This window comes from Pectinophora gossypiella, chromosome 1 (genome assembly GCF_024362695.1).
Source record: "Pectinophora gossypiella chromosome 1, ilPecGoss1.1, whole genome shotgun sequence".
In the NCBI taxonomy this organism is placed as follows: domain Eukaryota; kingdom Metazoa; phylum Arthropoda; class Insecta; order Lepidoptera; family Gelechiidae; genus Pectinophora; species Pectinophora gossypiella.
In genome coordinates this window covers 11,363,010-11,378,283 of record NC_065404.1, presented here as the reverse complement: position 1 = coordinate 11,378,283, position 15,274 = coordinate 11,363,010, and the positions used below count along the sequence as shown (strand labels likewise).

The 15,274-nt window shown below is 38.2% G+C and overlaps 2 protein-coding genes across 2 annotated transcripts in view; both read left to right on the top strand.

The window, feature by feature from the left end:
* Nucleotides 1–10,819, top strand: part of LOC126371585 (long-chain fatty acid transport protein 4-like) — a 29,752-nt gene extending 18,933 nt beyond the window's left edge. Inside the window, exons 10-11 of the mRNA XM_050016933.1 lie at nt 7,122–7,275; nt 8,813–10,819. Coding sequence (XP_049872890.1) covers nt 7,122–7,275; nt 8,813–8,973 — 315 coding nt within the window. The 3' untranslated portion in view covers nt 8,974–10,819. The remainder of the gene's footprint in view (nt 1–7,121; nt 7,276–8,812) is intronic.
* A 1,189-nt stretch (nt 10,820–12,008) lies between these two features.
* Nucleotides 12,009–15,274, top strand: part of LOC126371687 (long-chain fatty acid transport protein 4-like) — a 32,730-nt gene continuing 29,464 nt past the window's right edge. Inside the window, exon 1 of the mRNA XM_050017026.1 lies at nt 12,009–12,701. Within this exon, the coding sequence (XP_049872983.1) occupies nt 12,526–12,701 (176 nt within the window). The 5' untranslated portion in view covers nt 12,009–12,525. The remainder of the gene's footprint in view (nt 12,702–15,274) is intronic.

The following is a 15,274-nucleotide window of genomic DNA, read 5'->3' as shown; positions in this document are numbered from 1 at the left end:
ACTTATTATTACGTTTTTCTTGATTAAATTTCATAAATAAGTCAAAAGTAAGAAAAAAGAGAAAAAGTTTTTGGCGGCAAGGATGTGCTGCCGCCAAAGGATGTTTTCGGGGTACCGAACTGAGCATAGTACCCCGCTAGCCACAAGTTGGTAGTGTGACTAGGGATCGACGATCCAACAGTGTTGTGTTGGAAGGTGTATATATGCGTCTTGCCGTGAAAACTTCGATACCGCATTTCAGAACTGCTTGAAGACTGCATTATTGAATGTGGCGCCATCTGTTGCATGTGAGCGGAACTAGGTGGCCAACTAGTTGGGTCCGCTACAAGTTTTTCGACAGTTTAAGATTTGTCTTTATTTAGTAGTCCGAATTTCATAACTTATCTGTGGCCTAGGATATGCTAGGACGTGACACTGGGCGCCATCCCACTTGCGTTAGACAGAGTACTGCGGGGCGGAAGGCAAGGCAAAGGCAACCACTGCCCAATTTTTCCCTAAAAAAGTAGCATGGAAAATGCTGCACCGACAAGAGCGTGGCTCTTAAATTGATGATGATGAGGATGCGAATACGTTATAGCCATGTTCGGAAAACGCGTGGCTTACATCGTAGCGTCACCAGTTCGAATCCTCGCTCGGGCTCTAAACCACTGATTTCAACTTTTCAACAGTTTGAATTCATGTTTGGATCATAGTTATTTGATGTCACGTGGTTTCCAAGATTTGTGCCCGTTTAATGCCAATAGGCTTTCACCCAATTACATGGGACTTAGACATAGCTAGCGAGGAGTGCGTGTGTACTATACATCTCTGCCTACCTCTTTGGGGATATAGACGTAATGCTATGTTGTTTGGGGTGCCAGTAAGAAGCCTTTCCAAATCCCGGTTTACACGCTGGTACGTTTGGCGCAGATTACGGTATCTTTTCACCACATAATTCCATTTGGAGCAATCTGTAATCTGCATTAACATCACGAGGATGATTAAGCCAATTATTTCACTTAAAATAATGTTATTATTATTATTGCGTATGGCAGACAAAAATAAAATATCCTGCGTGGACAACCAGCTTAAGATCCCCTAGCCAAGTCTCTGCCGCATCCGTCACACAATGCAGCTCGGCTATGCTACCTTGGAAAATAATGTTAAATTTTGTCGATGGTCTGTTGATCTTGTTTCCTACTTGAATAGGACATGCGCAACCTGATAAAATTTTGTCCCGGTCATTTTATCGATTCTGACGATGTAATTATATCGTTTTGTCAAAATACTAACAAAATCACGTGCCACGCATGTTAGGCGAAAAAACAAACATCGATTTCGACAAAATGTATTGAATCGATTGATAATTTTATCGTGTGCGCATGCTAGCCCTGCAGGTTTAAAGGCATATCCCCAATAAGTTACGTATCCTTTTGTTTTAAAGCAATAATTAGTCGACGCAACGTAATGTTTCAATATTCTTTATTTGCATAGTAACGACCTCCGTGGTCCAGTGGTTGAGCGTTGGGCTCACGATACTGATTTACTATACGGTTACGTTACGTCACCTTAATATTTTTATCCGACTTCGGCGAAGCAAAAGGGAGGGTTATGTGTTTGACCGCTATGTGTATGTGACCAATACAATCGATGAAAACTTTTCCCTATTAGATAATAAAGATTTCATGTAAGTAGATACTTAAGATATGGTACAAGATGATCAGGGCGTATGACGGCTCAATAATAACCCTGACACTAGGGTCGATAGGTTGGTAGGGTCCCGGGTTCGATTCCCGGTGGGGACATATCACAAAAAAATACTTTGTGGTCCCTAGTTTGGTTAGAACAATACTGGCTGGTCACCAGAACCGAAAGTAAGACTATCCGTGCTTCGAAAGGCACGTTAAGCCGTTGGTCCCGGTTACTACTTACTGATGTAAGTAAGTAGTCGTTACATGAGCCATGTCAGGGGCCTTTGGTGACTCCATAGTAACCGTGAGAACAGTTGGACGGTTGGTACTCCACCTCACAACCCACACGATAGAAGATTTGCATACTATGATGGTGTACAAGTTGGTAAGTTAAAATGAGTTTCACATTATAGACCCTTTCGTGCATGACAAAATAGAAGCGATTTTTCGAACGAATAGGAGCGAGCGTTTTTTGGTTACCAAACAATTTTTGCGTCGCTGGTGTTAAAAAAAAAATAAATAAAAACACATGCTTGACTTTTAGAATACTTTTTGGACTGTATAATTGATATTAATAAAAGTGAAAAAAGCAACACCCCATCGCCATGATGTTAGAAGGGTAGAAGGAAGATTAAAAGCGGTGTTGCCATAATAGGTATAAAACAAATTTTAGTGTATACTACATACAATTTTCGTCGCTTCGAAGACTCATTTTCCTGTTTGAAAGTGTGCACTTGTGTGAAACCATCATACAATGCATTATCTCACTGGTATTTAAATGCATATAACAATAACATGACTCACGGCAGGGTCGTTGTACTTCCCTTTGTTTTAATATCTGTCAGTGAGAGACTGCAGAAAAATACAATAAACAACCGGAGAAAATAATATAGTTAACCATAACACGATAATGGCCCCGATTCCTGCAGACACCGCCTAATTTTATTTTAAGTTATATCCGTCAGTTTCATATCCTTCGAAAAGGAAAGGGACGGATGATTCACAGCTCTTAATTTTAGGAAGAATGAGTAAATGAATGAATAACCCGAGCGAATCAAAAAGGTACGTCACTGGTATGCAATCCGTTTGACGTGCTGTCTACTAACTGTGTCGGGTTATTGACTGATGTAAAATTTTTAGACGGTTGTTTTAGATTTGTGCTTAACATTGACGTGTGTTCCATAAATTTTATGCTTGTCGATTACCCGTCCCTTTCCTTTTCGGCGGATAAGAAAATGACAGATATAACTTAAAATAAAATTAGATGGTATTTACAGGAATTAGCACCAATGTGCTGCTATCATTTATTTTTTTGCCATTAGGACGAATATTAGGGATCTCGTCATATTTCAGAATCTGAATCATTTATTCAACGTAATTATCATAGATAAACTTGTCGAAGGTCAATGTAACATTTTTTAATCTACGTTATTTCGCTAGGTGTTATTGGCGAGGAAAAGAAATGACATGAAACTGCAACAGCAACACATCTTTTAAATCACTGTAGGTATACATTACAAGTTATTTAATAACTCCAGGTTAATAATTTCAGGCATTTTTATCATTTAGGTAATTATTATCAACAGCCTCCGTAGTCTAGTGGTTAGAGCGTTAGGCTCACGATCTGGAGGTCCGGGTTCGATTCCCGATGGGGACATTGTCGAAATCACTTGGTGAGACTGTTTGGTAAGGACTTTTCAGGCTTGAATCACCTGATTGTCCGAAAAAATAAGATGATTCCGTGCTTCGGAGGGCACGTTAAGCCGTTGGTCCCGGTTAATAGCCGTAAAAACACAACCCACAGTGGAGCAGCGTGGTGGAGTATGCTCCATACCCCCTCCGGTTGATAGAGGGGAGGCCTGTGCCCAGCAGTGGGACTTATATAGGCTGTTTATGTGTGTAATTATTAATCTTATGATAAGCTTTTACATAAAGTAAGCGCCGCGCAAAGGAAGCCGTGGTAGTCCAGTTGGTAGAACCCTTGCCTCTCACTTTGAGGTCGTAGGTTCGAATCCAGCACAGGCCTAAACCAATGATTGTCGAATTTGTTTTCGAATTCATGTTTGGATCATATATGATTATCACGTGCTCAGCGGTGAAGGAAAACAGCGTGAGAAAACCCACATTCCCGAGAAATGCATTTTCGGGCTGGTTTTCCCTTCGCGGATTGGAAGGTCGAAGGACATGTCTGTCTTTCTGTAAAAAACCAATACGCCCAATACGAGTTTCCGGGTGAGAACCTTCAGCGCTCCCCATTTGTCCGGCCAAGTAGTTAATGCCATCTGCGGCAAATCTACAATAAGTCACGTCAAAAAAAAACCCAATACGAGTTAGGTCATATCAATGATCTATTATTTATTTTATAATCAAGGAATGAATAATATGTCATTGTTGCGATGACTTAGATAAAATAGTACTTAGCAACTTTGTAATAGAGACTAGGTTATTACTCCATAAGCTACAGTTGTTATTTGCACTCGTGAGATCTATATCTGGAACAAAAGTGTGTTAATGTCTGTTTACTATTATATATAGCACAATGACACTGTATTGATAACAGTTACTATCAGTTAAAGTATTTATCGGAAGGTATGTCTCTAGTATTATAGAGATATCTGCGACAGTATCACCAAGATAAGATTTTTTTGTCAGGAAGTGGAATACTTTGATTTTTTACGAAATATCCTGTTGATCTCTTCGACTTTTCTTCTTCAAATTCTACAGAAATTGTTTCTGTGGATTTCTGAGATTTTTTTTTTAATTAAGATGGGTTTGCTCTTGACTTCGTTCTTCCACAAGGAGAAGAAGAGATCGACGTTGGAACGAGCTTACCGAGAAAATGCCTATTCACCCGTGATTTAAAAGACCCCACGTTATAAGATTCAGGAAACACCGACGCCGGCAGCCCATCCCATTCCTTGGCTGTGCGCATTATGTAGGATTATTATTACCATGAAATCCTTCATGATAAGAGATTTTCTAGGCTCATCATCGCTAATTTATGAGCCACGACCTTGTCTGTGTAGCATTCTCCATGCTACTTTTTAGGGGAAAATAGGGCAGTGGTTTCCCTTTTGCCTTCCGCACCGCAGTACTCTGACTGACGCGAGTGGGATGGCGCCTAAACTAGTCTATTTGAAAGCCATACTAGGACTCCTGTCCTCCGCCTCTGAATAGTACTGACAATTATTGCTGCCCTCTGTCAGGTTAGAAGGTTAAACGAAGACAAAACTGCGCCATTTATAGTTTTCTTTTTGGGGGACGTAGCCTGGTAAGTCCCTTATTTGCAGAGCGAATAATTAATTATAGTCAATTATCCAAGTCGAGTTCGTATTTCGGCCAGTTGTAAAAGAAATTACATTGTTGTTAAACAAGTATACTCAAAAACGCTTTGGTATTGACATTATATTGCCTTGACCTCGATCTCTCAGTCGCCTTGCTAAAGGTCATGGTCGAGATATACTCAAAAATTTACATATAATTTGCGAATATTTATTGTCATTTTAAGAACTAAGGTTGCATTAGTAAGTATACTACAAATCTCAACAAACATAACATAAGATCACGATTATATCCCAATGGGGTTGTCAGAGGTACATCCATCCCAAGATGAACTTAGTACCCCCACCTCACCAAGCTTTCTGTTAGACCAACGTGTTGAGCCGTATCACCGTCTATAATGGTCGAGCCAACTGTGTTAGTGAAAAGTGCACTTAGGATAAATTAATAACTCATTGGTGCAAGTCCGATACCAGGTATCGAACCAGCTTTTTTTTTGACGTGACTTATTGTAGATTTGCCGCAGACGGCATTAACTACTTGGCCGGACAAATGGGGAGCGCTGAAGGCTCTTACCCGGTACAACATTTAAGACAACAGGCCTGAGGGTGCCCAGTTGGGCGCTAACCTCGGCTCAGGGCGTCGTGTGACAGGGGAAATAATTGAAAGAATTAATCAACCCTAGTGGGTCGATAGCGATAAGCGCTGATTGAGGGAATTCGTCGACCACGCCGGCGGGGTCGGTATCGGGGTCCTGAAGTGTAAGTTCGAACCAGCGCTGCCCGTTTTAGAAGCAAGCAGGTGTGCCATAGGACCACAGTGACTATAAAATCTTCAACGCATTGCGTTATTCGATCCAACGCAACATCGGAATGTAACAATTGGGTTCAACCGCAACTGATATCCGAAATAGGTCACTCCGGCGGTTCTCCGAAGGTTAAGACATAGGTAGTTTCATGACCCACTGAATCATAATGCATTAACTTCCAAATGAAATGCAAATCACGCCTTTGTGTTCGATCTTTGTGATTTTATTTTGGATTAAAGCCAGAATAGAGCGGGTTAACTTACATCCGTAGTTTCTCTCAGGGTGAGCTGAGTCACAGACTCACAGTTCGCCAGATTTGATGATGGAGTCCTAATAAGGATATTAGGGGTGTTACGGATATAAGTTGATATAGGAATATTTTTAAACCGGTTTCGGATACGGATATTAAATAATTTCGGATTGTTCGTTAGATCCGGATAGTCTCTGTTACGGATATTAGATGTTTAAGGAATCATAAGGTAAAATAAGAACAGGTTGGTAAATGATTTGACTTTATAATGAGACATAAATGTCTTGCTGTCAAATTAATTGCGCTATTTTTATCGGACTTCAGTCGATTTTTACTCCGTGCTTGAGAAAATAACCAGCTGAATGCATTATCTTTTTTTCTTTCTAGTAAAAAAGTAGTCACTGAATCATAATACGCTAATTTCCACACAAAATGCAAATGGCGCCTTTGTCTTCAATCGTGCCGAGACTGTTTTGGCGCGAAGCCAGAACGGAGTAGTTTTAAGTGTTTTTTTCGGGTGAAAGAGTGCTAATTTCCGCTTGCAAATCTGAATAAAGTTATCAAAGGCTACTGGATTAAGTACTTAGGGAAGTATTTCTTTTGGGATTGACTTATTTAATGTTAGGCTATTGTTGGGATTTGACAACCCTAAATTCTCTTTCTTTATAGGTTATGTCTGTATAGAGGTATAAACCACAGTAACATTATTAAATAGGACAAGGACGGAAAGATAACACAGTTCGTATACATTTAATTTACATGAATCCGATGGGCTGATCATCTATCACCAAACGGTTCATCATAAATATCTTACGATTTCGTAATATCAAAAGTTGGCAAGTTGTCCTGCCTGTAACCTGAAGGGAAGACCAGACCAATTACAAGTTAAGTCGCATACCTCCGAAAACATATTTCTCGGGTATGATGTTTCCTCGCGATTTGAGCAATTCGAAAATCATTAGTTTATTTAGACGAATTTTACGATCTGTCAATGGGAGTCAAGCGTTTTTCCTACAAAACTACCGCGGCGCCCACGGCTCTCCAAAATATACCCGAGAATTACAGGTACGTACTTCTTGTAGGCCGTTACTAAATGCTGTGTTTTTATCCCCAGGTGCCAAACACAGAGGGTAGGGCGGGCATGTGCGGCATAGTGGACGCGGACGGGACCCTCAACATGGACAAGTTGGCCAAAGACCTGGCACGAGACTTGCCTGCCTACGCGCGGCCTGTCTTCGTGAGGGTCATGAGCTCTATGGACATGACGGGTAAGTTAATTGTTTTTTTAAGTGTTTATTGGTGCTAATTCCTGTAAATACCATCTAATTTTATTTTAAGTTATATCTGTCCTTTTCTTATCCGCCGAAAAGGAAAGGGACGGGTAATCGACAAGCATAAAATTTATGGAACACACGTCAATTTTAAGCACAAATCTAAACCAACCGTCTAAAAATTTTACGTCAGTCAATAACCCGACACAATAATTTACTCATTCTTCCTAAAATTAAGAGCTGTGAATCATCAGTCCCTTTCCTTTTCGACGGATACGAAAATGACGGATATAACCTAAAATAAAATTAGGCGGTGTCTGCAGGAATCGGGGCCATTATCACCTTATTGTGGTGCTAAAACCGCCTAAGCGCCTTTTCTACTCTGACGGGATTACAGGCTTGAATCTAGAATCACGAATAAAGAATAAAACTATGTCTACACGTTCTATAAAAGTAATTCTCTGCCCTGCACCAATAGGCTACTTGACAACCTAGTCTAATGAGATACTTTTTACGAAACGTCAAAAGGAAAGTTTTTTTGGAGTTTGTACGGAATTACTGTACTATGACGTCTTCAATAAAAGCGGTCAAACGTCGTAAATATTGTTTCTTAATTCATAAATAAAATTCGAAAATAAGTCGCAAAGTAAAATGAGATTGATTTTTGATCATCTTAGACCGGCTTCTATTTCTGGACTTTTATCTAATCAAATCAGTTACTTATTTCTAAACGTCAAAACACGCAATTACTAAAATATTACTAATTACTGTTATTGGAATTGTTATGAAAAAGCAACCTGTGACGTCATAGAAAAACGTGACAAAATATCGCATTTTTTAATACATTTTTATTTATTAAAATTCATAAATAAGTTAAATAGAAAAATGAAAAGTTTTTGTCACGTTTAGATCTGTCTTTATTTAGTTATCAGAATATTATAATTTATCTTTGACCTAGGAAAATACCCAATTTATCTTTGACCCAGTCAAATACCCCATTCGCATCGGGCGCCGACCCACCCCCTCTGGGATAATTTAGTCTGAAATGGTCGTAAGCCCCTAAGGAGTAAAGGTGACTGCGTTGATTGTCAGTCTCGTTCGCCCTAACGCGATAGGCGGCACTCGATTTTTGCATGGAGTGTCCTGTGTGTGCTAGTATAAAGGCAAAAGATAATAAAAAAACTTCCATTCCTACCATTGTTTGCATGAGATTGAAGAATTTACTCACTAGTCGTCTATGTTGATTGCTAGGTGTAAATAAAGATACAGACATATATTTATATGTATATATGTTTGTATATGTTATAATTAGTTGTAGATATAAGTAAGTCTATTATATTAATTGTTGCGTTTAGTGTATTATTATGTATCTACTATTATGTATATGTTATTGTGTATGCCTACTGGAAGAAATAAGTTCTGGCTTTTGTTTCTCATGTTGTGTTTCTGTGTTATCCTGTGTACAATAATTTATCAAATAAATAAATAAAGACGAATTCCATACAAATAGTAAATAGAGAACTTGTTTTTACAGGTACATTTAAAATGAAGAAGACTGATCTACAAAAGGAAGGTTTCGACCCATCTTTAGTAAAGAAAGATAAACTTTACTACCTCGATTTAAAGCAAGGGAAGTATCTTCCACTAGGTCCGGAAGAATACAAGAAAATTGAATCTGGACTCATTAGATTGTGAATTGTAGGTTTACTTATCTGTTTTGGTGTTTATAGACGTAAATAAATAGGCCGGAGTCAATTCGATAACGATAAAAACAATAATGCTTGGGACACAAAGCCGGGGAAGCGGGACTAGCAGTGTAGAATAAAGAATAATACTGCGCATAAAACGGGTTTTCCCGCCCCGCGCCGTTTAGCTTCGGGCGCCGAGCTAGAGTTACCTCACCCCCTCTGGGTTTAGACTGGGACTTAGACTAAAGTCTAAATGGCCGTAAGACGCTAAGGAGTAAGAGGGAGCGCGCGCGGCCTCTGTCTCGCTCGCACTTACGCGGTAAGGCGGTATACGGTAAAAATGAGATTTTTTGTATTGTTTGTATGAAACTGCAAACAAAATCCTGTCGCCCCGGCCTACTTGTCCCGCTTTCCAGGCTCTGTGTGTATCAAGCTTAATTAGTACGAATGGCTTTCTTGTAATAAGAAAATAGGACTTTAGATAGACAAAAATAACACAATACGTAAAACGCAGATACTCCATAATTATAGCAACAGTTGCAACAGTCTCTGGAATTATTAGTTGCGCACAATATAATACCATATCGCGTATTTTGATGCAAATTATAGTTTCATGCATGTGTTATTGGAATATAAGCAATAAATCGCATAATCTGGGCAATTTGTTAGTCGATCGTACGATTCCGCATTATTGAATAGGATTTCATAGAGTTGATAGAGCAGAAATATTCATGTTTATTGTAAACATAGGCCTCATCCCTCTCAGGAAGACGACTTAGGCAGTGTCTGTAACATTACTATACGCTGTTATATACTTAAACAAGAATTAGAATCTAGATTCTCAAAGAAATGGCCAAAAATATATTTTTGAATAGGGCATTTCTGATCGCAATATTAGCTTTTTAAAATTTTTGATACTGGCTCTCTTCTATCGTGTGGGTTGTGAGGTGAATTACCAACTTCATCAACCCACACCGGCGGATAACGGCTGAATTGCCCACAAATAAAAGTAGGAACTTTAGCGGTCATAACAGCAAAAGATCCGTTTAAATATGAAAGTGCAACTGAAGTTAAAGAGTAAGTAGATTCTAGAATCTTATAACGTGATAGTGGCAATGCATAATATAACCTGTTACTACAGAATAATACTTGTTTTTGAAATGTATAGCAATAGATTAGAATGATCTTTAATACTCCGTGATTATAGTGAAATAAAATTTCACTCACCCGAAATGCGAAATGAATATAATAATGTGATAAATCGAATCTTATTTTTTTACATTTTTATTTATGTGTGCTTAAAAAGTAAAATAATTTATGTCATAACAGCAATCTAATTGGTTTTATAATATTGAAATAAAATAAATATAATTATAAAGCAATGAATATTGGTAAAGGGGCTATTTGTAATAATTTTGTTGTAATTGTTATTTTTTTTATAATATTATTTGTATCAAAGAATCATCATTGCCTTCGAATTTAAATAATTTTATTCGAATTTATTTAGTTTTATAAAGTTGCTAAGCAATTTAATTTGTAGTAGGTGACTTGTTTTAAATAAATGGACACGGAAGATTATATTGTTACCTTCGTACTTATATATTTTTTAAAGAATTTAAGGTGTTTTAAAAATCTGTTTATTTTTAGCATATGAAACTGAAACTTTAACTAGCATTTGTACTTGCCTGGTGTTTTATATAATTTATTCAACTATCGGAATATATTTTATACATTCCAGTTTCAATGCCTGTTTCGGGTGTACAATAATGTTTTTGTTTTTAATAAACGATAAGCATAATAAAATAAAGCAATGGGTGATAGCGGGACGAAATAAATGAATATAATTATTTTTATTTGATTTCGTTTTAATTGAAACCCCAAACCCCATTAACAATTATAACATTTACCTAGTAAAAAACCCAGTCTAGAACATTTAGATTTATTACACATTATAACATATAACATAAGCTCACAACTACATTCCAATTGGGGTACTCAGAGGTACATCCATCACGAGATGAACTAATTAGTACCCACGCCTCACCGAGCCTGTTCGATTTATTAGTGATTATTATATTATTATTCTAAGAAAAAAATAGGTAGACATACTAAATGAAAATTCCAAAGGTGGTATTTTAATACTAATTACTAATATACTGTTATTTTACACTGTAGTAAAAGTATATAATATTATACCTACCTACCGTTAGAATACGCGTAACAATTTTCTTCGTTATGCGGGAGTTACCGTTACCGATTTACTATACGGTTACGTTACGTCACCTTACTATTTTTATCCGACTTCGGCGAAGCAAAAGGGAGGGTTATGTGTTTGATCGCTATGTGTATGTGACCAATAAAATCGATGAAAACTTTTCACTATTAGATAAACAATAAAGATTTCATATAGGTAGATACTTAAGGTATCTATGGTACAAGATGAGATGACCAGGGCGTATGACGGCTCAATAATAACCCTGACTATAGGGTTGATGGTCATTGATCTAACAACCCACACGAAAGTGATCATTTTATAAAATACATGAAACTGAATATCATTGGTCGATCGACCGTCACTATTTACAAGTATTTTTGGCGTATTCTAGTAGAAGAGTAGATCTTTAGATAGGCATGTCTAAAGAACGGAATAATCTGTCACTGTTCCGTTTATGACGTGTTTCAGGACGTCAAAGCGACTGTAAGTTGTCTTCTCACAACTATTCCTCTGCCTACCCCAATAAAGATAACAGACGTGAGTTATGTTACTGAGTCGTCCTCGTAAGTATGGCATTTCGACTTCTGGCGATTTATGACCTTTTCCGAAAATTATTGGACACCTTTGCGCCAATGTGCTGAAATTTTCATAATAAATACACACAGATGACTAAGAGCATGACGTGTCATTTAGCAATATTCCGGCCGCGTGGTTTGGCGCATTGGACCACATTGCGAAGTCGCGCCACTCGACTGCACCTGCGCCATACGACGGGCAAGGGGAACGCCACGCCGCGCGCCGCCATGCCGCGTCACTGCAGGAGAGGGGTTAACTCGCCGGCCCCACGACACGACAGACGTGCCGCACTTATAAATTACGTTTTATAAGTATTCCGTCCCCGTTATTTCGATCATTACCCAGCTGTCAAGAAATCTAGTGCCACCAAAAAGATCGCAACTTTTCATCAGTTTTAAACATAACGGTATACGTCCTCTTTGCGCCATTAGAAAAAGAAATTCAAATTTGGAACCTTCAAGCAAATTTTTCAGTGTAATGTCACCCAAAACAATATCCGCGTAAAAACTGGTAGTGTCCCGCCGTGGTTTTTGTATTTTTATACAAGTTTACATGAGTTGAAGCCGGTGTATCGGCGGGGTACAGGATCAGCTGTAGTCGGCGCATGTGCAGGTGCGCGCGGGGCGAGGAGCGAGCGCGCCGCAGCAGTCGAGGCATCGACGCCGCGCGAGGCCGTCCTCCGCATTCACGGGACTGTAGTGTGTCGATGGTCGCGCGCGCGCCCGCCTAGTTGTGTTCGTGGAGTGTCCAAGTGGGCTCGCAGCCAAGATGGACGCGCTGCTGGCGGCGTTGGTCGCGCTCATGGCACTGGCCGCCGCGATGGCCGCCGTGCTCAGTACCCTCTCTAAGGCGGCGATTTTCGCTCTTCTCGCGATCGCTCCCTGCGTCTACCGATACAGAAAACGCATTTATGTCATCGTCAAGACTCTACCACGAGATGCTAAGTGAGTACTTGCACATGTTTTGTGTTATTGTTTTCATAAAATCCCTTTCATTTCAAGGTCTTATTATTTTTTTATTAGTAGGTACATATTGCTTAGAGTACGTAAGGCCGCCATCGATTGGCCAGCCTTGAGCCCTACGTTTCTGTCGTGACATTTTCCCCGCGTGTCGATATAAAGCCGCATTTAATTTAGCGCAGTTATTCCACCACATGTATGAGGCGGTAAACGCGAGAAAATAAGGACAAATGTTTGCTTGTGATAACAATTGTTCTACTTTATTACAGTACAGTCAATATTTTTATCGTAACCATTTGGCATTTGAAGGTCAGTTTCTCTCAGTCTAAGTATTTGCGGTTGGTTTCTTACTCTACATTTACTGGGTACTTACCTAGGTACCTATTATAAACTCTGCATCTATAAATATATGTATTAATAACACTTCCCTTTCGATATACGCACGACGTACAAACGTTATTTTCAGCGGATAGGTAGGTACATTAGGTAGGTAGGTATGCAGAGTTACTGCTGAAACGTATTGTAGGCACCTATATCTTCAATATAATAATAATTCAATACAACCGACAATTTCGTACTAAATAATAACTTTAAAGTCTGTTTACGTTCGTAATCAGACACTGTTAGTATTACGTATAATATATACTTCCTGTTTCACGTAAACAACTAAGTAGGTAGGTATATGTAACTATATAAATCCGCAAAAATGCGGAAATACCTATTTACAGATTTTTTCTATAAGTAGATACCTATTTTATTTAATTGCGCTTTGTTCTATAAGGTACCCTACGGCTGACAGTCCACATGGACGTCCCAAGAATATATTTTCAATCTAATCAGTATTCAAATAATGGGACTTACAATTGGCATGGCTTCTATATAAGATAATCTTCAATTTAGCCTACACCATTTCCATCGATCCATGACGTAAATGGAAGCTGTTTTGCTGGCTAAACTTAGGGCCATGAAACACCAGTATTGTGTGTTAGGCATAGAGCCAGATTTCTTATCCACTTCCGTACCACTTTTATGGTCATTGAATTCATGTGATACATGATCAACGCAATCAAAATCATCATCAAAACAAACATCAAAAGTCACATTATCAACATCAAAACAACAACAACAACGTCATTCTCATCATGATGTGGTGTTCATCTATGCAATCAAAAGGTAGTATGTAGGTATCTATATGCATTTCAATATAGTAACATATTAAGTATACATCAGTAATACACATCAAAACAGTAAAAAACGCGTGCAAATCCCTTCAGTTATTAGGTATTAGAGATTAGGTGGAGATAAGTCTACCTACTACCTACTTACATAAGAGAGACTTCCTGTATCCTTTTACACTACGTACCTATAAATTGATGATACGTTTGTTCTTTACCACGAAGTATGTGTTAAAAACTTATGAAAAATTTATGAACTCGAATGAAAACAAATTCTGAGTCAAGGGTACCTATAGCGCCCAGAGATTCTGTTCCAGGAGCATTCCATGGAAATCGGTAACAATGTTGAACTATACTTTTGGCTCTAATGACTATTTTGTGAATGTTAATTTAGAAGCTTATGGTATAACCATTGTGTATCCAAACATAATTAAACAATAACTTTTAAAATCGTTATAAAAATAAGGTCGATTCCGAGGACAATATAGCAGTTGCGTAAAGTATGAAAATTACTCATAGTTCTATGTTAATTATAAACTTTTTGGAGAAATATACGGATCATCATACATTTTAAAAACATAGTTTATACTATCGTTTAATCATTTAAGTACTTACAAATTTTATATCCTGGGAGTTATTTCGTAAAAGTATTTGCAAAATAGACATCGCGTATCGATGGTGTCGGTTACGTGACGCAAAACACATAAAGTATCGTAAAAAATTAAACTTGAGGGTTGTTGTGTTGTAAATGTTAATTTATAAACATAGTTATTAGTCAGCCTCAGTGTGAAATTGGTTTACTTGAAAAAAATCGTTCCTGTTTAAAACTATCAGGGTTTTTGTGTGTTGTCGGTTACGTGACGCGTAGGAAAGCAGCTTAGAAAAGTGTTGATATATTCTTGAAATGGATTCGCCAAACAAAAGTGCTTCAAGAATGCGCAAATTTCGCGAGAAAAAAAAGAAGATCTTGATTATAAAAAGAAGGAAAATGAGAGGATTAAGGAGCTTCAAAAGAAAAAAGGGGAACATATGATGAAAATGGAATTGGAAGAATTTCGGGAACGAAAGCGAAATGAAAAGAGACAGGAAAGAGTAAGAAGAAAACTCCAACAAATAGACTTGAACAGGTCTGATCTTTCGAAAGCATCAACTTCAAACAATTCTTCAATTTACCCCGAATGTAAAATTGGTTTTTCAAGATTTTGTAAAATATGTAAAATAAATTTATGTGTAGGTAAAATTTTATGGCATGCTTCCTCTGCTACCTAAAAAAGCACGGCAAACAGTTTTCCTGGAAATTTTCTGCGACTTCACATGGAAAGGAGTGATCGATGGGGTAGGTGGCAATGTGAAACGTTTGGTGCGACAAAATACAATGTCACA